The sequence below is a fragment of the Atta colombica genome, unplaced genomic scaffold, assembly GCF_001594045.1.
Source record: "Atta colombica isolate Treedump-2 unplaced genomic scaffold, Acol1.0 scaffold35, whole genome shotgun sequence".
NCBI classification, from domain to species: domain Eukaryota; kingdom Metazoa; phylum Arthropoda; class Insecta; order Hymenoptera; family Formicidae; genus Atta; species Atta colombica.
Window position 1 is genome coordinate 647,284 of NW_017259459.1, and position 25,477 is coordinate 672,760.

Sequence of the window (25,477 nt, forward strand, 5' to 3'; positions counted from 1 at the left end):
CATATATATATATATATATATGATCAATATGTATTTATTTAATTCATTACAACGATAATATAATGATGCAAATAAACTAGTTTCAGCTTTTTTTTTTTTTAATCAAATAAATGTACATATGAAGTAAACAAGACTGATGTATGGTAATAAAAAAAAATTTATTTTTATTGAAATGTGATTTATTTCGATAATCACATTTTTAAATGATATACAACTCCTCTATTGCTTAATTATCAATTATCATACAATTTTTTAATAATTTATACATTTTTTACTATAATATCAGGTACTTTACTTCCTGTACCAAACTTGTGTGGATTGCATACGTTTAATCTTTTTCTGCAATTGAAGAATACCATACAATAATGCTTCAGCTGTTGGGGGACAACCTACAATATTGAAAGTTTATATTATATAAATATGTATTATACATATACTCTTTTAACTAAGAAGAATATAACTATAACTACAAACTTACCAGGTACGTAAATGTCCACAGGTATTATTCTGTCGCAACCCCGAACCACTGAGTAGCTGTAATGATAATATCCACCTCCATTCGCACAACTTCCCATGGAGATAACCCATCGCGGTTCAGGCATCTGATCATAGATTTTTCTTAAGGCAGGTGCCATTTTATTCGTTAAAGTGCCAGCAACTATAATAACATCTGATTGTCGTGGCGAGGCGCGAAATACCACGCCAAATCTGTCCATATCATATCTAGGCGCAGCGATGTGCATCATCTCCACGGCGCAGCAGGCTAAACCAAAAGTCATTGGCCATAGCGATCCTTTACGTCCCCAATTTAATAAATCATCCGCTCTGGCCAAGGCATACTCTGCCATGTTACCGGGCTTTTGAAAAGGACTGTATGGCTCGACTTTCGGTTTCTCTGGCAGCTGAGTCTTTGCTTCCTGCACTGATGTCTCTGTAGCCATGTCTTTTGTCTGAACCTTCAATGTAGCAGCAGTAACAGGTCCTGATGCTGCTACATTATTACGCACCAGGCACACCAGTCCCTGAGGGACATTATCTATAAAAAAAAAAGAAATAAAGAGAAATAAAATGTAAAATAATTAATACAAATAATTAAATATAATTAAATTTTTATTAAATATTATCTTAAATGTATTGAGAAGGTTATGATCGGCATTTTAATCAGTCGAAACATTTCGAAATAAACTATGTAACTATGCAAATAAATAAATGCGCATCAAGTTTTGTGATGTATATCAGAGTGCAATCTTATGCAATAGTGCGAGATTAAAACGAAAAGTGAGCAAAAATTGAAGTTTGCTTCAAAACGATATCGATCATCCGCGGTCTAGATGTATGCGGAATTTTATTTGATGTGGGATTAAATATTAAAGTATGTCAGCATTGGAACGATCATTTAACGGCAATTAATATAATTCCTGGTAAAATAACTCACGTGTAACAGAACGAAACATTTTCGATCTCACGTCACGAACTTGCTGCTACATTGCAGGTTATATAGGCGCATGCGCCAGTTCCTACTAAAAACCCTCAATTTAAATGGCTGCGTTCAGCAGATAAATGCCCGTATTCATAGTCAGACCTTGTACTTAAGGCTTCCTTAAATTTATCTTTAGATGCTCAGCAACCAATGAAATAAAAAAGTACAGTATCTAAAGGTAAATTTAAAGAAGCCTTAAATATAATATAAGGCCTGACTATGAATACGAGTAAAAGTAGCTTTGCACTGTTATAAAATTCTTTAATGTGATTGATTTTGTTCTTAGTTCCTCACTGGATCTAAATAATGTATAAACCAATCGTATTAAAGAATTTTACAACAGTTGCAAAGCTAGACTGTGTTTAGAATCATCATCTGAGTATCTAGATATTGTTTTATCCATAGTTCTATCATCACAGTTCATTTGTTTTCTGTGGCTGAGTACATTTTTGGAACTTAAAGTGAGAAAGGGAGTTTTAATGCAGTCTGCAAGAACAAAGACAAATCACCTATTTAACATTCGTGAATAACAAGAATAAAATATCTGGATGCATCCGGACGGATTGAAAATGGAAATTACAGGTCAGTTCATTAATTTCAACAGAACTAATTCTTGTATAATTTTTTCTTTTTTTCTTTTGATAAGATTACTTAAATAATTTTCTAGCAATTACCATTATATAATTATCAGATAAAGTTCTTACATGCAGCACAAATGTTGCACAAAAGTTGCAGCAACACTGCTGCAACATCGCATGTTGCAGCAATGTTGCAGAGATTTTGTAGCGATATTGTTGCAAATTCTATGCTGTATGGAAAGTATATATTGTGTGCTGTTAGTATATACATTTATCTTTGGAACAAAGAGAAGAAGAATGCGATTAGTATTTTGTAGAATATTTTATTGGCTCAATTCTCTTGTTTTATACAAAACATCTAACAAACACAGATGCTTCCGGCTGAATTTATTCCGACCTGCCTTTACGAAAAGCGGCTAATCTATCAATTTTGCATCTAATGCACTTATGTCTCGCAAATTTCCGAAGGGTACGCTACGTACAACGCGATTATCGGTTTGCTCAACAGTGCTCAATGTGGATGCATCTAATGGTTAATAAATACTAAGCTAACAATTGGTAAATGTAATAAAATGTCATGTATCTATATTTATTTTGTATGTGTGTATGTATACATGTATTCGTGTGTAATACTCAACAACTCTGCGCTAAAGTTCAGCCGCGGACGGGGACATGAGGCTAGGCCATGGAAACCGATTTTACAATCTCTGCGTAACATTTTTCGCTATATACAAAAACGATCATTAGATCCTTTAATTCGTGTCTGGACGAAGAGCTTCGCGTGTACCATGCACTCTGACTGGTTTTTGACTCATTATCTCATTGCCGGTGAGTTTCACGTGGCCGCGAACTCATCCTGCATTCATATTACATGTCCGATTTTAGGGGACGAAGACACGAAACTTCGAGAGGCGACAACGCGGATGGTCTCGACAATGTGATATGCCTTCGTAGAGATCTATTTAGCAAAAAGTTTGTTTAATCCATTAATGCCTAAAATTTTATAGATTAATTAACAATTTATTACCGCAACAACAACAAAGTTTCCTTCTTCAAAATTTTTCGTTGAGTTTCGCGCCGACTCAGCGGCTCGCTATTCAGCAAGAGTGTAATCGGATACATTATACATTTCTTCTCTGAGAGAGATCTTCGTGATTATATTCCAGTTGATTTTCGGTATATTTCTTTATTCCGCGACGAATCGTCGGGTTCGACTGCATCATCAGGATTCCGTTACACGCGCGTTATGGAGCACAGCCGAGGATAATTCTGTTTCGGCGTAGAATACTGACGGCACGAACAGAACATTTGGAGCTCAACGATCTACGACGTCGAGCGACCTATAATAGGCTAGGAAAATGTGCAGAGCATCGAATCGAAAAGAAATTAAAATTATCGGAATGAATACGTTCGGTTTCGGAACTGCGCGTTAAAACGTTTCGAAAATAAAATTTATAATAAGGATTTTACGCAATGCGATAGATTAATTTCAGCTATCTAATGTGTTTCGAGGATAATCTATCTAATTAAAATCTCTGCAAAAATTGGAGTTTGAGAAATTATTAAAATTAGTAGAAATTAGTAGAAATTAGAAAATTAGTAATAAAGTTCTCCATCTCATAAAATTATCTAATTGATTTTTTTTTGGAAAAATTTTTGGTAAAATTTGTTTTTTGTTCAAAAATTAATACTCTGCAATCTCCCGTGAAATCATTCCGCTATAAATTAGCGAAATTTTTATTTTTCCTTCTCTTCAAAAAAGATAATTATATTTAAAGCTTCATACTGTTAGCCACGATGTTGTGCAAAACTGCGCAAATTCGTGTTTAAGGATTTTCAGTCCTTATCATGGTCATTATTTGCATACACAAAAAAAAATCTGTAATAGTTATCAAATATTGAATGAAATTACTCAACATTTAATAGCTGTTAGCAGATTCCTTTTTCCGTGTAGAATCTTGGAAAATGTACCGCACTCCGTTCCGGAACCGAACCGAACTAGAAATCGCGGTTCGATGCCCTGGATCTAGAGAGCGGTATCGGGAGTAATGTCTACGGAATGTCGTCTATGGGATCCTTGTGTCTGTGATGTATTCGTAAATTGTGCGCCTTTTTCTCTCGTCCGGTAACGCGTACCTGCACGCGGTCCGTCAGGATCTTTTTTTTTTCTCCGTCGCGATTCAATACACGGAGAACGTGATCTCACCGTCGCGCGTCGCGTCGGTTGCGGAAATCCGCGTGTCGCGGTACGCGAACGGCTCTCTACGTAGCGTGGAAACAAAAGTGTGAGAAAGATGAGTCATCAAGCGGCTAATGATTCGGCCGACGCATTTCCATGGCCGCGATGTCGTCCACGGAGATAAGCTTTTCTATGGGGATGCACGAGAGCTCGCCGCCGACGCACGATTGCGGCTGTTGCCACCTGGCCTCCCTTTCCGCTTCCTTGGCCTTAAGTTCGGCTTCCCGTGCGCGGCGTTCCTTCAGCTTTAGCGAGAAGATCGCCACTGAGCGCGCCCGTTTCATCAGGCTTTGCTTCACGCGCGTCTTCTTCGCCTCCCGTTCTTCCTTCGTCGGCTTTTCCTCTTCTTGACTCGAGATAGTCTTGCTGGAATCCGACAGCCCGCTCGAGTCTTTCTCCTTTTCAGCAAGATAAGACTGCCGCTCGCTCGTTCGATGATCGTGCGTTTCACGAGTTTCTCTGGTTTCACGGGTTTCTCGGGTTTCCCGCTGATGATGCTGTTGTTGCTGTTGGTGGTATTGTTGCTTCTCCACTTTCTCGCGTTCCTTTTCCTTTTCGGGCGAAAAGCGGAACTTCTGATTTCTATGAGCCGCTACCCAGGGTGGTGCCGATCTTTAAATAAGAAACTAATGTATTAGCACCGAAATATATTCTTTCAATTCTTTGGAGTGGAATCTTACACTAAAAAGTGAAAATTGAGCCAGTCTTGAAAAAGAACTCAATTTAATCTTTAAAAGTGAGATTTCACTTTTCAGAATGCGATTCACTTTAAAACTTTTTAGAAATAAAAAGGAATAACATTGAACGATTGAAGGATACATATAAGAAAAATATTGTTATTGTTAGAGATAATATTGTTAGAGATAATGTTAATAAAAAAAATATTTAAAGCTATCAATAAAATAGACGTGTAATCGGAATATTAATCAGAGAAAAGTCATAGTATGTACCCAGCGCAGAAATTTGCAACAAAATTGCTATAACATTCTCAATGTTACTGCAATATTGCTGAAATGATCTGTGATGTATGGAATATATTTTATTCCTTGTACCTGAGAAGATCGCTGTCTGAGGAAGAAGCGAGTTCTTTGGAGACGATGCAATCGGTTGACCGATGCAACGTTAATTCCTCCTCCCGTCCGCTCACTGCAGCGGCACCGCTAATTTCGGAATCACTCGATTTTCGTCCACCTGGTTCTAAACCTAACCGACGTACCCAATCGACGCCGCCGTGTGGTCCGATAGTCAAATGATGGCTGTATTGATCGTTGGTACCGGACGCTTCCGGTTCGTTGCTTAACCATTCCCTCGAGCGTCTTCCTACTGAGAAACTTTTCATCAATGCGACCATTTATGCTTAATGAAATTTTTCGCACGGTTTACTAGAACTTTTGCGATAGGCATTGATACTATGTAAGAAGATTATGATTAATACGTCGTCTGCCTAGCAATTTTATATTTTATCTATAGACTTTTATCTATAATAATTTCACATCTTTCCAACAACAATTGAAGTGAGTAGTTTAATTTTAAAAGTTTGTATCTTATACGTTACTTAGAATTTTATTATAGACATAATAATAAAATATTATGTAATATAATTAAACATGAAAAATATTAATTGTTTGTTGGCATATTTTTTATTTTACATTGTTATCTAACTATTTATCTGATAATAAACAAGGCTCTAAAAATCATAAAGTAAAAAGGATATAGAAATATTGAATTATTGAATTACACAATAACTTTCTACTTATGTCAAAATTTTACAGCATCAACTTTTATAAGAATTAAAAAAAAAATTTAATCGATCTAATCGTAGCAGACGACGTGTTAATTATTACTTGTATACCATATGATTTAAGTGTAAATTTTTTTTATATAAAATCGCAGTGTATGTGATGAACCAAACCTCGTTCGCCTCCGGGTATGGAACATCTCGGCGTGTTACGAATGTCCCGGGTGACGTTGGAATTATTCTCGGGTAAGAACGGACTGGTCTCGCTACTGCTTCCACCGCTGCCGGGGGTTCCGGCCGTAGGTGGTGTTTCCGCGATCCTCGGCACCGACGCGGCACTCGGTGTTGTCGGGCCACTTGGCGTGTGAGTGGTGGTCGAAGCCAGAGTCGGAGTGTTCGCCTGACTGGACGCATAAGCGGCGCGATCGGAAAGCATCTGCTCTTCGCTTTCTCCGTCTGCTGGACTCACCACGAATCTCCCTGAGTTCGAGCGAAATTAATAGAAGGTAGGAAGAAGGATGTAATGCGACAGGCAAAGCGATTAACACTTTCGTGCTGCTAGAGTGGAGATCATTCGCGAACAGGATACCGAATGGACACTCTCTAAAGCTTTTAAAATGAATCTCACTTTGAAGAGTGAAATATCATCTCTTTAAAGTAAGAGTCCACTCCAAGTAATTTAGAAAGCAGATAGTAAAAACCACTGGATCAGGAAAGATAAAATTGGGATATGAAGATATTTCAATTTTTACAAAGTCATATACGGAAAGTTTTGCTGAAATATTTAAAAATTTAGCAAGCTATAGATCTGAAAATAATGCTGTTAGATCATTAAAATAATTATATAGAATAAATTGGTTATTAGAATATCAAAACTTTTTGCAGCACTTTGTTCATCATTTCTTATCTAATTATTTTGATGGCCCAACACAATTATTTTCAGATTTGTATTTAACTAAATATTTTTAGATCTTTTCAACGAAATCTTTCTATGTATAAAATAACTTCGATGTGTTAGGTGATAGGTAGGTAGTGTACACTGATGAGCATCGGAGATAAAGATGAATTAAGTACCTATCACTGTTGTTGGTTGTTGTTCCGGTGACGGAGTCGAAGATAACCTTCGAACTGCCTCGCGTCTTAAGAATTCCACTTTAGCCATCTCGGTGGCGACCCAATGAGGTATATCGGGAATCGCGCAAATAATCACAAATCGAATAGCGAACATGATGTGTTCCAATGCCACGATTAGTAAAATGGTTTGCGTTGCTGACATCTCCGGAAACATTCGTTGCACCTGTCCACTCAATCCGATTAGAGCGCAGTTTACCAAAATAGCGACCAAGCCCATTGCCTCCATGGCGTTCTATCAAAGTTCCAAAATTAATTATTGATTGAACTATATTTGTCTACAATGTGTTTCCGAACTTCGTAGATGGATTTGGCATGCAAAGATATAAAGAAAAGTTCATTCTATTTAACTTTAATTCTATTTAACTTCAATTTATGATTATTCTGCATATATCTACATATATCATTTAATCCCTTATAACTTCTATCCCTTATAACAAGAATATATATTATGCATTAATAAATGACATTTTGTTTATGTCAAAAAAAGATCTTATTTTTTGGAAAAAAATCCATCGATGTGCATAGAACTGTACAAACATATCAGTACACAAGAATATATTAATGAAAATATATGAATCATTCTATATCAATTCTAAATCTTACAAATCTCTTTCTTTTTTAATTGTATACTTGATAATCTTTCTTAAGCATTTCATTAAAAAAATTGATGATAAATTATTTTTGTTTTGATAATCACAATAAAACTTTTTAATAGAGATCACTTACGATATTATGAGAGCTTCCATTAGAGAGCCTAAAATAAATACTTTGAGCACTTGTAAAGGCAACTAATACAACTTAAATATAAATATAAGATTAAATCAGATATGGTAAAATCAGATTAAATTAGATAAGGTAAAATCAGATATGTGATAAATATTTATTAAAATTCTTTTCTAACTATTTTGCTAGCTTATTTTCAAATTTACATTTGTGTACATTATGAACGTTCGAAAATCATTCTTCACTTACTTGCCATGTACCGATATTTGAGACCCTACGCCCGAAAGGTCGTTGAAGCACAAAACATAGTTTGAACGCGTCGCCACGTAATTCGAGCAAATTCCCAAGTAAAGCGGCCATCGCAGCTAATGGAAATGCGGACGAGAAGAGACAGACGTATCCCAGTTGCGATAACATTTCTAAATGCTCTGAAAACGCCCCGTCGTACTGCAAATTGAAAATCATTATTTATTAAGCTTAGGCAACATTATTTTTGTGATTATTATATATATTTTTTACAAGTTATTTGTATATAAATTACAAAACTTACTCAGAGATATTCTTATTAGATTAATTTTATAAATTACATTACATAAAATGTATATTTCTTGGTGAGAACTTTTACTTCGCTATATATAGAAAAAGTAATTATTTTTTATTGCTTATTTATACGAAAATATAAAGACTATATTTATATATATTTTTATATATATTAATATCTACATATATAATGCTAAAAAAATAAGATTTATTAGTTTTGTTGCATATATTGTTTAAATATATTGTTTATGTATTGTCAATATTCGACAGTAAAATAAATAATGCAAAAATTCATTTAAAATATAACAACTTAAGAAAAATGTTTGTTTAACAGATGCTAACAAAATACATCTATATGTATATATTTAGTTTTGTCTTTGAATAATGAAAGTACTTTGACTTATCGTATTTTGGGTGTGAATCCACGTGCACACATTAAAGAAAATTAAACTTTGGTAAAATACAAGTTGAGAACACGAGGATGCATCTGCGTGATAAACCATAGAGCTCTGTTCCTTTCGGTCACTCTGCATCATTTAAAAAATATGTAGTATTGAAAGATGTATTAGTAAATATTTTATTTAAAAAGTTAATACGTGGAGCTGAAAGATCTTTTTATAACTTTTTTATAATTCGGAACAATATAAAACTATTATTATTTTTTATTAATGTATAAATATTTAGTAAGATTGGAGTTTATATAAAAAAGTAATATTTTGATCGATTAATAATCGCTAGAATGCATTTAAAAAATAATTCAATTATTAAATTTATACTATACATTTTGCACTTTTAAGAAAAATCGAGATTGTTTGTGACAGAAAGGATTGATCTTTAAAGGATGAATGTGATATTACCTTCCTGGTCGATACCTGTGCGTCGTTGATGGAATGGGTGTGAAACGGGATAAAAATCATTAAAATTCTGCAAAAAGAAACGATCTACAAATGCAATGTGACATTGATATTACTATTAATAGTTTGGCTCAGTCGTCATGCAATATAGAATGCGAAGAGTGCAATCTGAAAAGAATGGATAGAAAGGTCTTAGGCGAGATAAATGAGTCGATTTACGATACGACGCGTTCGATTCACTCGCAATTTTATATAACACCCGCGAAACTCAAGGAGACCTTGATGGGGCGGCTGAAACATCTATTAAGCATAATCTTGATAGAAAGTTGCTTGATAAGTCTTCCTTATTTTTACACTATATACATTATATTTTCATTGTGAGTGGTTCGAAGGTCGATATGCGTGTGCGGTGTAGTGTTCCCAGAAAAACGAAAAATCTATTGGCTAAATCTAGACCAAACCTTGAACGTAACGTCACTAAGTAGAGAATTAGTGGGATGCCCTACTCTGTAGAGGGAACTCTCCAATTCTGCCTGGCTGACGTTTCGCGGTTGCTTCGTTTTGCCGCTGTCAGGTCGTTCGTCCTTCTCCTCGGTGTCCTTACCACCCTGTACCTCTTCACCCTCCTGACCGGGAGGTGGCCGTGCCTCGCTAGGACTCAAAGCCCCGAACAATTCGAAGCTCAGCCGTGCCAGCCGTAGTTGCTCGATGAGATATGGCACCGCGGATTCCTTCAGATTACCGATCACTTGACGAGCTATGAGTAGAGCTGCCAATTGCTAAAACGGAAATTTATGTTCTTATATTGTTGTAACATATTACAGAAAAGTTAAATCCTCACCTCTTTGAGTCTCTCTTGATCTTGAAGATAGAAGGCGATGTAAAACAGCGATAGGAAGGAGTTCACAAACTGAAACTGAAATATAGGATAGTCGTTGCAGATTATCTGGAAATCGCAAGGGCGTTAACACATACATTATATGTACAAAATGCACATAAAAGAGCGGTTACGAAGGCTTGTGATGTATAAGATTATTTTAAGCGTAAGCAAAAAAGTGTTCTTTTGCAAAAAGAATGTTCATGCAGCGACAGAGACAGCCAGAGCAGGCACTTCTGCTTTAAACAAAAAGCTTAAAGTCTACATTGTATTTTTCAAAATGTCCACCTCTAATGTACAATAATTTTTTTCAGATATCGAGTTAATTTTTATTTAATTTATTTGTATGTTTATTTGCAATCGCAGATTAATGCATCAAATTAGATTAATCTGAGCAATGAAATTATTTTTATTTTTAGTCATAAAAAATTTTATAAATGAACAAGTTTTAGAAATCTAATTTTTATCTTCAGTACATTTATATTTTACACAGAATTTATTGTGTCATATTTTGAATTCAAATATATCATATAAAAATAGTTATAAAAGAATAAATTGAGATTAAAAATTATATGTATGTAAGTTTTTTCTATAAGAAAGTCTTTCTATTTGATCATTTACATAGTAATAATGTTATATAATGTATCCAATGAATTGTGATATAATGAATAAAAAAATGATTGTAGTAATTATGCCATAGTTCATTAAAGCATTATTAAACTCCTTTGAATATAACATATATATTTACATTTGATTTCAAGAATCAATGCAAAATTAATTCTTGATCAAACAATTAACTGCAAAACAATTAAAATAATAGGTCATCAAGAGATACAAATTATAATATCTACATATTATACTCACAATTACATAATATAATCTATCATTAATTATCAATAACTAATTAATGTTTTTTCAATTCGATTTTATTTAATGCTGTCGAAAAATATATTTGTGATGACAAGAGGATAAATCTTTTTGTATTTATTTAATATTATTTATCGTATTTAATTAGAGGGGACATGTGTACGTTTAACACAACATTGATATTCTATTCGTTGAAAATGGAGAGTTCTTCTTATTACCAGTGCCACTTTGTAGATCAGATGATTCTCGTACTCGGTGTCTAGTCGATAGTTTTCTGCGTCCAACACACAAAAATCACAAATACTATCTACCGTACCATGAACGCTCTCCAGAATTTAAATGATAACGAAACTGTATCTATAATATGTCACGGATTTAATCACATAAAAAAAAAACAAAACAACAATCTTTCATGTAAATGTATGATGTTTTCGTTACATAATCTTTTAATTATTCTCTAGAAGAAGCTAAGCTGTGGAAAAATTATCGAAAGTATATGCTATGCTTTTGAACTAGACGTGCATAGTGTATCGTAGAATACATATATCGATGCGAAAAAGTCGGCAAATGGCAATTGTTCGTATTTTGAGTCGCACGGAGATACGATTATGTCAAAAGAGAGAGAGGAAGAGAGAGAGAGAGAGAGAGAGAGAGAGAGAGAGAGAGAGAGAGAGAGAGAGAGAGAGAGAGAAAGAGAGAAGGAGGAAGGAAAAGAAAGATGGAGGAAAATAGTGTAAAATATAGGGGCTCGATTATCATTGGGGACACATACCCAAATCGTTTAACCACACCGCGACTTTGAAGTACGCTTCATCCATTAATGCAATCACTATTGCGAGCAACACCTTTGGCACGTAACTTAGCCAGAATCCATAGCCTCCTGATTCGAGATGCGCATCCCACCAATCCTGTAAATCAAACAAGTCGAAAAATTTATAGCAATAAATTTTATATCAATCTTCAGCTTTCTTTTTTTAAATACAAATAAATTGAATATATGTATAATATATATACAATTTAAGCCCAAGTGACAGAAAAATACATATTTGGATTTATAAATTTAAATAACAATTTAAATATCAATTTAAATAAGTACATTTGTCGCTTTTCTGTTTTCAAATTATAAAAATCTTTATCTTATTATGTAATAAGTCTTTTAAAAATTTTAATATAATCATTCCATTCGATAATCAATTAAAATCTTTTTATGATTAATTATTAATAATTATGCAATGCACTTATACGTACCTGTATCTGAAAACTCAGAATCATAACAATGAAGACGAAGAGTAAACAGATTGCAATGATAGGCACGCTCACGAAATATCGAAATATATTTCTTCGCCACCTGGGATACGTTGGTTCCAGCCTACCTGTCACTGGTGAAACCTCTAGAGTTCCCTAAACACAAACCAGTTATGGCTGAATTAATGAACTGATCAAATTTCGAACAGGTTATACAAATGGACTTTTATTTGTCAAAAATTCCTCGCAGTATTGCCTATATTTTCAATTGTTGTACGGCGTAGCAAAAGCATTTCTAGTTTCATAGCGCTGTGTAGGTGTAGACGCTGGAATAGCACACTACGGCATCCATGCCGACATCGGAGTGCTAAGGCTTAAAAATGTTCGAAAGATTCTTACTGTAAACAGAGGTCTAGGCTCGACCAATAAATCGTCCCTCTGATCCAAAGTGCCCCACCTGTACGCCAATTCCGCGCCCCTTCTTTTCCATGTCTCCAGGTATACGGTAGCCCATATCACGTTGAACACCGAAAACAGAACGTACGCCACGTCCTCCACCGCTTGGTTCCTGCCAATGATGCCGACCTAAATAGACGAGATTGTTACTTATTTTTTAATATAAGTAAATTGCCTCTATATCTTCGCGGCTATTAATACGTAAATAATATAAATTTTTAAGGCGATAAGATATAATTTGCAAGAATGTACTTCCAAAGAAGTTAACTGTAAACGTTTTTATTCTAGATTTGACTCCTCTTTAATGCAAAAATCAAATATAAATGTTATGCAATTGCATTGTACTCAAATTCAAAGTTGAAACGTTTGCAATTAACTTCGTTGGTACGTACATTCCAATTATTTGCGAATTATATTTTATCGTCTTATAAATCCATTAAATGATTAAATGTATTATTTAGACATTAATAACTGCTTACATAAACAATTTACTTATATTTGATTTATTTTCTTGAAGCTACAAAACTAATTTTATTTTAATTTACTTGTTTTTACTTGTATTTTGCTTGAATTTCACATCATTCCGTTGTCTGGAAATTAGTTTATTTTAAATCTAAATTTGCTATTACATTTTGTTTTATTTTGTTTATTGAATAAACAGGATTACATACTTGTTTTATTTGTTACTTAAATATAACGATACGTGAGATATATATATATATATATAAAAAATATATATATATATATACATACCCAATATATGACACCTACTGCAGCTGGAACGATCAAAGCGGTGGTGTAATGGCCGAGCCAGGCAAAGTACATGGTGATTTTCACCCCGAAATATTTACAAATATCGTCCAATGGTTGGGGGCTGAGGAACGCGCGGACCCAGCTCCGTTGCAGTTTCTCTAATGCGGGTAATTCGTGAAGAGGGAAGACCTAATGAAAGCACATATCGTGTCACAGAAGCTTCTCTTTGATGAGACGAGATTCAAGGAATCTTATTTCATCGAAGAAGATGTGAACTTGGTATGACAAAACTAATATATATATATCACACCTGAGAAATAATACCAGATGAAATGCACTTTGGGATAATTGCTTGACCCTCCACCATCTTAAGACCGGCTAAACTATGGAGATCTTGAGGACCGGCCCTCAAAGTGTTTAATAAATGCAGTACTAGGGACTGCCTTTCCTGGGTAGTAAAGAATCGGACCTCGTCGTCGCTGCCCTCGAAGCAGTTGGCCTCGGAGCCGACGAACTCCTTGAATCCTCCGCCGAATTCTTGCCTAAGGGACTTTGGAAGATGTACTTCCTCGGCGGCCTTGAGCAGACTATGAGCCGATAAAGTTATCTATGTGGCTGTTCTTAATCATGCATTGCACACTTGATTTTTCAAAGTATGTATCTTTTACTTTATCGAGAATTGAATATTTACACGTTAAATGGTGCCGTAATGTAAAACCCGTAACTGTCCGACGAGGCGTGATGTCGCACGTGAACTACTAGCCCTGGGGTTCCAGCCCGGAGCCGACCTAAAAGCCACATCAAGGTCTCGTCGTTTGCCCCATTAGGGAACATCATGACTACATCGCATTCCTAAAAAAGTCAAATTATTGGAGCTTTTTGTGTAGTTTACGTAACAGAAAATGTGATTGAATTTACAACGTCTACTTTTCTATATAATCTCTTTATCTACCTATGTATAGATAGATCTATATATATTAGATGTAGTAAAAAGAAATCCATTATTTTTGCATGAAATTGAATGGAACAATAATGGATTTCTTTTTTTACACCTAATATATATAGATATGTATCGATATACTTTAATACGAATATATAATAATAAATTAAAAACAATTTAAATACGATATTTTATAAAAATAATTTGTACAAATTTGAAAAGTAATTTTTATTTTACATCTATATCGGTAATTGTTAAAGATTGCAAAGAAAAAGTTTTGAAAGAGCATAGTCAAGTTTATTCGATTACCATAAATCCATTCAATACATTCCCCGAGGAATAGTTCAATGATCTTACATGTTGTTTCGTGAAATATTGATGATTTCCAACACGACCGAAAAAAACACGTAAGTTTAGTGCTGTGATCAAGTAGTTACGTGCATTACTAGGTCAACAGTATTATCGGAGTATCGTTGTACCCGAATTGGCAATACCAAACTATACCAGTTGGACTTCAGCCAATTTATTCTGATTCTCGAGCATTAAGACTAGATGTAGAGATCATTGCGAGTAAAATAAAATCGATATTATATTTAGAGAAAAAAATAGTTAAATATACATACATATAACTAAATAATCCTACATATATATTGATTATTCCTGCATTACACAAGAAAATACTTATATCATTATTCTTGATTTACTCTTTATCACAATACATTTTAATAATACTGTTCCAATAATTTCCTTTCTTCCTTTCTCTTTTTTTTTCTATAAATTTGCTCAATTCAAAATTCTGAATAGAAAATGCAGTTTTTCAGTCCAATTGCATTCAATTGAATCTAATTGAATCCAATTAAATCCGAAAAAAATTTTTCGCTATTTGAAATACGCATTTGGATAAATAAAATTTCAGTTTATTTTAATTCTCGTTTACTAAATGGTTAAAATCGTTATAAGTGAACAATATTTCATAACTAACATATTCACTACAGATAAATTCACTTCACATCGTGCTAACACGACAAAAATCAAATCCGCAATTCAAGACGGATTAGTAGAAGAACAAACAAAATGATATAGAATCAACAATGTTATAGAAAGAGTAAACATCGCAATACACGTAAAGCTATTCAGTATCCACTAATAGCTTGGTTAACATATATGATCGATATTATTACAGAGTGTTTAATTCGATGATTCAATTCAAAGGAAACGAATTGAAGAATAAAATTCAGGCTTAGTATTTTTATTAGTTATATATGTCAATGTGTTTCTTTTGTCAGATTAGATTGTCACAGTGATATTATTCAACCACGCTGTATAGATGTAATGATTGATGAAGATAGTCACGTATACGAGGAAAAAATAGACATACTTGAGTACCTCTCGCTAATGGCATCACACAGACACTAACGTTATTGCTGTGACCACGGTCACACAGTCAAGTGTTAAAAGGATATTATACAAACGATATTGCATTACCAGAACCAACTAACATTGTCTTTCAGTATAAAGTATTCGCATATTAAACTCATATAGAATAATTCATATAGAATGATCGATGAAACGTAGCATACACCTTGTTCTTTTAACGTTTGAAATAATTGATCTGTATAAACATTTTTGTTACATCAAAATTACTGTGATACGATATATATTTCGAATCTTGGACGGAATTTGTAAATTTCTGAAATAATCGAAATTAAAGTATTATGTGCAGCAAAACGTTTGCTAACTAATATTTCGTTAAATTTGATGTCAAATAATATTTCAAGTCAAATTCCATAATATTCACAAGAACACCTTTATTAAGTTATTTAATCTAAGCATTACTTTCAACCAACAAGTTATGAAGTTTTACATTGCTAGTGTGATGTCGACTGAAAGATACGAATTTCGAGACTTCCATTCGCGAAATTGAATTATCCACGACGTTGAGCGAATATTTAATAGTTTTATCCTTCCTTATCTTTTATATCTATAAAAATAACTTTCGACTTTCTATTTAATTTAAAAATACTTTAAGTACATACCTGAGTAGGAACCTTTTGTATCCATAGGCGGCGGGGGGTCATTAAATGGCCTGTACATGGTATTTTTTGTCTTAAAAGACGGGATGCTATAAACAAAGACATATTCATAACCAATGAGATCGTTAAATTTATATCAGACATATCGTCAATTCATATCATGTTTAAATTAAGAATTAAAACTTAGGAAAGAATGAAAGTCTTCATTTCAAGTCTTGATATATGTACAGTTTCTGCAAAATTTAATTTTATTCTCGATTATTTATTGACATGACATGTGTGTAACTTCGTTTATTGATTCTCTTTTTAATCGGCATGTGTCGCCTTAACTTCATGTGTCTATTCTTTTTTTAAATCGATTTTCAAATTATTTAGATGGAACCTCGACTTTACTCGAGAAAATAAATTTATGCATATTGTAACATTTAACGATGATTCCTTATATAAATCATCTGTATGTTTTGTGTGTTGAAAATTTTACAAATTATTACAATAAAAATCGCGATCACGCGTATATTTCTAATGGAAAAGAGGGCATCGATTTCTTTTTCTTCATGTAAAGTTCTCAAGTACTATAAATATAAATTTAGATTTTCATCATTAGTATTTTTTTCTTTGTTATGTTTTTTAATAAACTACAATATATATGTTGCTAATGGAAAAATAAAAAGTGATAATTTATAGTACTTGAGAATTTTTTAAATTATTTTTTACATAAAACAAATACAATTTATATAATATATGGAAGAAAAAATATGGTTTTAGATATTCAGTCTATTATTTTGATAATTTAACGATAGTATTCGTTATGACGCATATATTCCGATTTTGTATACTTTGTAAAGAGTAACTGACGTCAGTTAATTTCAGTCAGTTAATTTCAGTTTGATTTCTCTCTTGTTTGCAGAAAGGAACAGAGAAACAATTAAACTACAGTTAAAGTCAATTGATGTGGTAAGAATCGGTTTCTCCAGACACGTGTAACGAAAACCGGGTAGTAAATTATACGCCTTGCAAAGGATGCGCCATTAATCTCGCATACACGAAAACGTGTAATGACTAAAAATTCCTCGACAAGATAAAGTATGTGCGATTACTTTGAGCGGAGTCGAAGGTATCTAGTGTAGGCGTGAAGAAGGACATCCATCTATGTCAACCGCAAAACTTTAAAACTCTCATCGAGATATACTGTCGTTAAACGTCAGTAAATTTTGAGTATGCAAAAACTAGATTTTTATAGGAAAAGATGAAGTATTTGTGATCTTTTTTTACAAAATTTTATACAACATTAGACATTTAATGTTCAGTTTCCATTTGTCTTATTTTTTATCTAAATAATTAGAAATTTTTATTATTGTTCAATTAATGTGACCAATTAGTTAGGTATTTAATTAGTAAGTTATACTATAACTGTATGATGCGAAGAAATAATCAATTGTATCTACAATTTCAAAGAATTATTAAATAAAGTACTTTAAAATGAAATAAATAATATACAGAGTTTTGCATAAAATGTATAAAATAGTAATATATATAAAATAGTATATATATATATATATGTGTATTACTTTCTAATTATTTTTATTAAATTTCTTGAATATATACAAGGATTCTTTTTCAAAATTTTGATTTTACAACGAGCAATATTGTAATAGTAAATATAAACTTGAAATTGTTGTTCTATAAAATTATTATTTTTGGAACTTCTCCAATAATGTAAGGACAATGTAGTGTAAATGATGGCAAAGTTCCAACGGTAGTCAAGTTAGAAGGATTGCTAATGCAAGCGCATATCTGAGTTATTCAGTATTTTGTACCCTGTTATCTCATAGAGCAGGAATATAATTTGAATTATGATTTTCACGATTTCCACGTGCAATATTCCACGTGCGATATTATCAAAGCAATTAGGTTACAGTATTTCATATAAGAGATCTCTTTATAGATCAATTTTCATTTCTTTATTTTTTGTATTTATATTCTTGTATGCAATTAAAAAACCAGTATTAAAGTTTAGATAGATTTAGATAGATGAAAAAAAGAAAATTTAGCGTATGACATAATTTAAGCGCAAATATTGACTCTTCTTTCACTATGACGAGATAGATAATTCATGTGCAAATATTGGTTTTTCTCGTCCCTTATAAACCCCAAAACTATTCAGTCTATTCAAAATATCTTGAAAGAGAGAGAGAAGGAGGGAGAGAGAGAGAGAGAGAGAGAGAGAGAGAGAGAGAGAGAGAGAGAAATATTCTCGAAACACATTATGTAATACGAAATATTATGTAATACGAAAGAAGAAATTATTCACAAAATATTTTTATTTTTCACAAATAAATTATATATGTATATTTTTTAATAAAATGTAAAGTAAGTTTTTTAGTAAAATGTGAAGTAAAATGTTTTATACAAGAAATAAATTAATACATTCTGTCAGTTTTATTACTCTCTTAATTATTAATGCTCCAATGCGCCTCAACTGCACGCGTTCGCGCGGAAACTATTTAAATAATTAATAACTAGCGAGCCATAAGGTCAGAAATTTGCACCTCTGAAATCTATAGAATATACGCCGTGGTTAAGCTGCTTCGGAGGGTCCCCATTCCGAATCCCTTCGGATGAACCGTTGCTGAAATGCTATACCTATATTACTGCATCTCATTTCAGTAGGGGATGAAAATGGAGAGAGAGAATCCCTCTTACGTCACAGCGTACGTACAGATGTATATATCTATACTTTCGCGCGGGGTGTACGCTATCTACATCTTCTGGACGGTGCTGCACAAAACACAGACATGACTACCTCAAACAAGAAATCTTTCCATTAAAGACACCGTTTAACATTGTTGATGCACGCATTACAGACATCATATTTAAAGAAAATATTATTTTACGCGGCAATTATGTCAGACATATGTAAATTTTAAAAAAATTTAGATTTTATTAATACACATATATTTTACAATATATAAACTCTTTTTATATTTGATAAAATCTCTTTCTCTCTTTTTATGCTTATATTATATGTACTATTTATTGATTTCTTTAGAACTAGAACATTAATCCTTCTTTAGCAAAAAATATATTAATCTATTTTATTTTTTATTTTTAATTTGAAATTTAAATATTTCTACAAAATTAGAAAACGTAAATATATATATAAATATAATATTATATTTTCAAGTAGCTAATAGAATTTTAATTTTTAATTTAATTACTAAAATACAAAATATTTCAAAATTACTGTTTTTTTATCATCTATAAATTTTTTTTATCACTTTAAAGAGAAATTCTTTTTTAATTCTCGCTTATAAAACAATCGTATTGTCTCATCACAGTACCTAGCAGCATGTCTCACATTTTTCCGCAATTTGTGCTATTATACATTTCACGTATAATTGCACGAAATCATCGGAAGATTGTTTGTCTTCAATTTACGCAATATATATTGCACAGTATAATCCTTTCGAGAAAAATTAACAGGAAACTACTACTAACGTTGATTGAGATCAATTTTATTTACGTTTTTTAATTCAAATAACATTTTTAATTACTTTTTTTCTTATTAAAATTTTTAATAAAATTTATATATTTTGCAAGTATATCACAGGCACGTCTTCTATTCTTGAAATCGATGAAGCACCCCTACGAATAACCATTTGTGTGCCACACAAATACTTTTTTACTCGAGTAGTCATGCTTCATCGACTTGGTATACCCAGAATGAGATCAATGCACTTTGTTTACACTTGCAGTCCGATGACATCGAACAGTGAAAAACTTGAAGGCGTTCCAGTGCATCTATAAAACTATAAAAGCTTTTTCATGTTGCGCTTTCTTGAGGAAAAAGCTTTGCAAATAGTTGCAATAGAATTATGTTAAACCGTATGAGTAGAATAGAATTATTTTTAGATATCTTTCTCTTCTTTTCACTCTATCATATTAGATAGTTAATCTAGTTATCACTCTTATATTAAAATCGCCTTGAATATATAAATCTTCATGTTAAAAATTTTATCCTTAATTTTTATATACATATTTTAAATTTAAAAGTTAAAATCTTTTTTTAGAAAAATTAAAAATAATCTAAGTAGAATTATATGTTCTTCATATTAACTCTTTTAAAATAGCTTATTAAAATTAAATTTATTATATTCCATCTACATTTGGCTTGTTTTATACGTTCTTTAAAAAATAAAATAAAGTTTTTATTAAAGCAAAAATAGTTAATATTATATAAAGATTTGAAGTAAAGAAATTAAAATACAAAATGAAGTCAATTTAAAATGTCATAAAACTTTTTATAATAAAATATTAATGCAATCATTATATAACGTGATTTTATTAAAATAATGAGGTTTTAATTAAAGTTTTTCCAAGAAAAAATGCGAAAGAATCTATCTATTAAACTATATTAATATCATTTTGCATTAAAGCATTTTACGATCGTATTATATGACTAATGAAGCCAAATAAAAATCGATTACATTACGATATATATATTATAATTTTCTTATTCAAAATATATTATACAAGCTATAAATTCTTTTTGCAATTTCTTAACGGTGTAGGTTACCGTGTACTTCAACGGAATATACGCTATGTAAACTTTTTCTTTACTTCTTTTACTGATAGAGATGATTTAACTTAGTTGTCCATCAAAAATTTCCTCTTTCATGAAGTTTTTCAGAATAGCAAGAAGAAATTTATAACATCGAAAAAAAATGTATAAGATTAAGAAAAAATAGGATATTTATATTATATAATGCAAATCTCAATTAAATTTAAAAAAAATATTAAATTAATATGAAAGAATTCGTTTAGATAATCATTTATAGATAAAAAGTAACATCTTGAATAATGAGATTTTCACCCATCGTTACAAATTCTTTGTAACCGCAGATATCAAACGAAAATTATATTCACTTAAATTTGCATTGAAGTCGTGACCGTTTCGTCATTTTAAACCCACGTACGTTGTTTCAAATCGACAATCAGTGAATAACACACAATGCAAATAATGCACAGAGTGTCACATCATTCGGTTCAATGTGCAATTGTGATGTGACACAAAAACAGGTCGAGTAGCCGTATTCAAGCAGCAGATTGGGACCAGCATTAACAAATGCTGAGCGTTCTTCTTCGCTTTGTGTCTTTTGAGAGTTGGACTTTCTAAGAACTCCGGCGATTCTTCAAACTTTTTTAACTTTGTCATTGCCGGAGTTGTCTCCTTTTAATATCCGAAATTAGACAACTCGAAGAACGCAGTATAGAAATTTATCTCATCTAAAATTTTCCTTTGAATTGGAATTAATTAAACCACGCCAAATTTAAGTTTACGATTAATATTTAAATTAAATAATATTGAAAAAATAAAAAATATGTATATAAAACTAGGCAGAATGTAATTCATCCTTTTACATTAGGCAAATTTCGTGTCACGTGCCAAATGAATTCGGGTTAATGTTGTTTTCGAGTTGGTGCCCAGCTAATCTCATGTGAATTTTATACTAATCAAATTTGTTAATAAACGTTCTTAGGACTTTGATAAAACCGAAAATTTCGCGATTGTTAAAGTAGCTAAATTAATGATCTTCATTGTTTTTCTATCTAAAATAGTACGTTACGTAACTTTGACATTTATCGTATCCAAGATATGATATTGTAAATGTTTTCAATGCCAACTTAAATATTTCCGGAGACTGAGAATTTTTTTAAGCAAATTTAATTTCTGTAATTAAATTTGTTTAAAGATATTCATGAGTGTTTGTAAATAAATATCCGAGACATCTTTACTCTCTAAATTTGAATTAATGAATAGTCACTAATTACCTAGTGCATACTTGGCACTGATAATCAGTGAAATTCGACTAAAAAAGGAAGAGTATTATAACTAAAATACTGATATTCGCGTTAATTTCGATCTTTTTGCAATATCGGCTTAATGATGTAGTTATCATACACTTCAATGGAATACAACGCTATATAAACTTCTTCTTTACTTCTTTAACGGATAGGGATAATTTAACTTAGTTGTCCATCAGAAATTTCCTCTTTCATAAAGTTTTTCAGAACAGCAAGAAGAAATTTAAATTTATGAATACCATAATCATTGAATTTAAGCACTATAACAAGGTTAATTAGATCACATAATAACGATTAGCTAGATTAGGAACACACTTAATTCACTGATTACCAATGGCATACTTGGCATTGACATCAGTGATTATCCACTGATTCAGATTTAGAGAGTACTACGTACAAAAATACTACGTACAATAAAAAAAAACATAAAAACAATTCATTATGTAAGCTTAAGAATGGGTATATTTTTACATTTATCACAATTTCTTTTTGCTTTGTACGCAATTTCCGAATTTATTTCTATGTAAACTAAAAATTTTGTAGTAATTAACTTTATACGTTAGTTTTTTTTATTAAATATATTTAATTTGAAGTTTAATATGTATTAATATTATAATTGAATTGTACGTATCAATTATTTTGTAGATATCTAGTGAACTATTTTTATTAAACATATATACATGTAACACATATTGCATTCAGCCCACGTGCGAAGGATTCTTACGTAACTTCAGTGGGCGCATAAAGTATGTCAAATGTTAAAACGAGCAAGGCATAGAAGTGAGATTTGGCCACAGAAGTGCAGCATTTCGTCGATTACAGCTATTTTTATATAATACAAGACTGATCATCCATATTAGATAAGTCAATTGCTTATGAAATACTTAAAAATCTTATATTACGAAGTCTTCCATCATTTATAAGAAAATATTTTTCAATTTGTTCTTGATTAAAATATTTTAAATTTATTTCTGTTATTATTTATTACATAGCGAAGAAGGAAGTAATAATTATTTTTCTTATTATTAATAATAATTAATTCATTATTCCCTCTCTCCTATTTAATGATTTATTAATAGTAATATATTTTAATAGTAATATATATTATATTATTGTATGAAATTTATTATCAATACGCAAGCGTCCATTTTATAAATTTATGACATGTTTTAGAGAGATTTGTCTTATTTTTATTATAATTTTGGAAGAAATGAAAAAAAATATAACAATTTTACATTTGACATTGATTTACCATTATACACATGTATAACAGGAAATTCAAATTTCGTGACAGGTATGTTATGTATTGGGAAGAAGATGCTATCGATTAAACATGAAATAATTTCTATTTCATGTTTTATCACGCGAAAGGTATCTCGATGTATCCGCTATATATTTATATCAACCCGCATAAATGCCATAACAGCAACCATTTCGAAAGTGTAACTGCAACATGGCGGTCTAGAAACATTGAGGTCATCAAAAGGAATCAACATAACATAAAACATGTTTTTTTTTTAAAGATATTTATCATCATACATCGAACGCGATGTCATTTTGTTGTATCGCCGCATGGAAACCACATGAATCATCTCCCCCAAAAATTTATGTATTATTTATGAGTCTCGTCATGTACATCAGATACATCAATAGAATTAATCTAGCATACCAAATATATCCATGAAACCATTGAAACGCAAAGATATGAAAGTAATCGCATGAATGTATGTTTATGTGTTGCTTAATAATTAACGTTAATTAATACTACGTCAACGTATGAGTCAAATTAGAATACGTACAATGAATACTAATATACCTACATATAAAAACGTTCGTATTCTGAAATGTCTAGGTACTTTTCTAGGAGAGCTTAATAATAAATTCAGTGCAGCAAGTGAGATTCGATCTGTAGGATTTAAATTTATCTATGATATCTATCTCTTAACCTAATTGCAATATTGAATGCGACACGCATACGCGATCGAGAGACATGGTATCATAACTTGTAAATCAGTATTCAAGTAGAACACAAATCATCAAAATAACTCCAAAACGATCACTAAAAAGTCACTTTTCAATTTTACGATTTATTTTATCGTAATTTGTTGTTCTGCTTGGATATTAATACATTGATTTACTTTTCTACGGTTACTTTATTAAACGAGGCCAGAAAACGGATCGGAGAATGTTCCACTTATCAGGCTGCATTATGGGGAAGGAAGATCGATCCTGATATCCGTGCACCAGAAAGTCAAAAGGAATTCGGGGCTAAGTATCCGCAGCAATGAATGATTGCGCGAGGTTTTGTAAATGATGATGATACGAGGAACGCGATGATATTGCGAAGGGACGAAGAAGTGATGCCTGACTCACCCTTATCAAGGGTCTCTCGGGCCGCGTGTATGACCTTTCTGCGACGGAGACCGTCGCCCGCTAGGGCGCTCGTCATCGCGCTGGTGAAGGTCGTGCCGGTGCTAGTCGCCGATGACGCGGTCCTAACATCGTCGCCGTTCGCGCACTCGTTCGTCGTGGTGGCGGCAGTCGACGCGCGATGATGGTGGTCGAGGAGATTGATCGAGGACCCCTCGCCGCCTGGCATAATGTCCCGGACTGCCAGGGACCGTAGTCCTTAGCCGGAGGACTCTTGCGCCTCAACTGGACTGTGACTTCTCTCACTACGTCGTTCTCGTCCGCCCTCTCCCTCTTTGCCTCTCTCTTGCCCTCATACCCACGGTTTCGTTGCACCCACCTCTCTTCACGGCCTCGTCACTCCTCACCCTTCACCGCCTATCGTGCCACCTAGCCGTCCGTTTGCACGATCACAACGAGGGGTGAGATCCCTACAAGCATCCCCCATCGTATTTCCGGTACCGGAATACTACCCCTCCGTGACGTAGCACCATCTATATGAGGGAGGTTGAACTTTGCCGATCGATGGCGATATAAGGATAGGTTTTAACCGAGGCGCGAGATGAAACTTGTTTTAAGAGTAAGAAAAAGTTACTAGAAACGGCAACGTAAAATCTAAACCTTTAAATTAATTCACTTATAAATTTTACGAAAAAAAACTTTTTAATATATCTGTACTTAAAGGAATTTATAAAAAATTTATATCTCTCTTTTTCGGATGAAGATTAAATAAGTAAAAGGGCTAA

The 25,477-nt window shown here is 32.5% G+C and overlaps 2 protein-coding genes across 5 annotated transcripts; both read right to left on the bottom strand.

Moving 5' to 3' along the window:
- Positions 1 to 167: 167 nt before the first annotated feature.
- Positions 168 to 1,526, bottom strand: LOC108690715 (NADH-quinone oxidoreductase subunit B 2-like). Its single transcript, XM_018198150.1, has 3 exons — positions 1,436 to 1,526; positions 479 to 1,036; positions 168 to 389 (listed from the first exon to the last, which is right to left on the bottom strand). The coding sequence occupies exons 1-3, from the start codon at positions 1,452 to 1,454 to the stop codon at positions 292 to 294; spliced, it is 675 nt and encodes a 224-aa protein (XP_018053639.1). The 5' UTR covers positions 1,455 to 1,526; the 3' UTR covers positions 168 to 291.
- A 2,230-nt stretch (positions 1,527 to 3,756) lies between these two features.
- On the bottom strand, positions 3,757 to 24,965 carry LOC108690761 (anoctamin-8). Of its 4 annotated transcripts, none has more exons than XM_018198221.1 (16): positions 24,696 to 24,965; positions 16,461 to 16,546; positions 14,176 to 14,336; positions 13,795 to 14,071; positions 13,485 to 13,673; positions 12,675 to 12,860; positions 12,279 to 12,431; positions 11,803 to 11,938; positions 11,249 to 11,304; positions 10,128 to 10,202; positions 9,793 to 10,065; positions 8,142 to 8,339; positions 7,110 to 7,401; positions 6,210 to 6,515; positions 5,350 to 5,620; positions 3,757 to 4,909 (listed from the first exon to the last, which is right to left on the bottom strand). In XM_018198221.1, the coding sequence occupies exons 1-16, from the start codon at positions 24,919 to 24,921 to the stop codon at positions 4,369 to 4,371; spliced, it is 3,426 nt and encodes a 1,141-aa protein (XP_018053710.1). In that variant the 5' UTR covers positions 24,922 to 24,965; the 3' UTR covers positions 3,757 to 4,368. The 4 variants fall into 4 exon arrangements, with proteins under 4 accessions (XP_018053710.1, XP_018053709.1, XP_018053708.1 ...); XM_018198220.1 differs by having other exon boundaries at positions 6,210 to 6,494; positions 9,748 to 10,065; XM_018198219.1 differs by having other exon boundaries at positions 5,350 to 5,617; positions 9,748 to 10,065.
- Between the last annotated feature and the right edge of the window lie 512 nt (positions 24,966 to 25,477).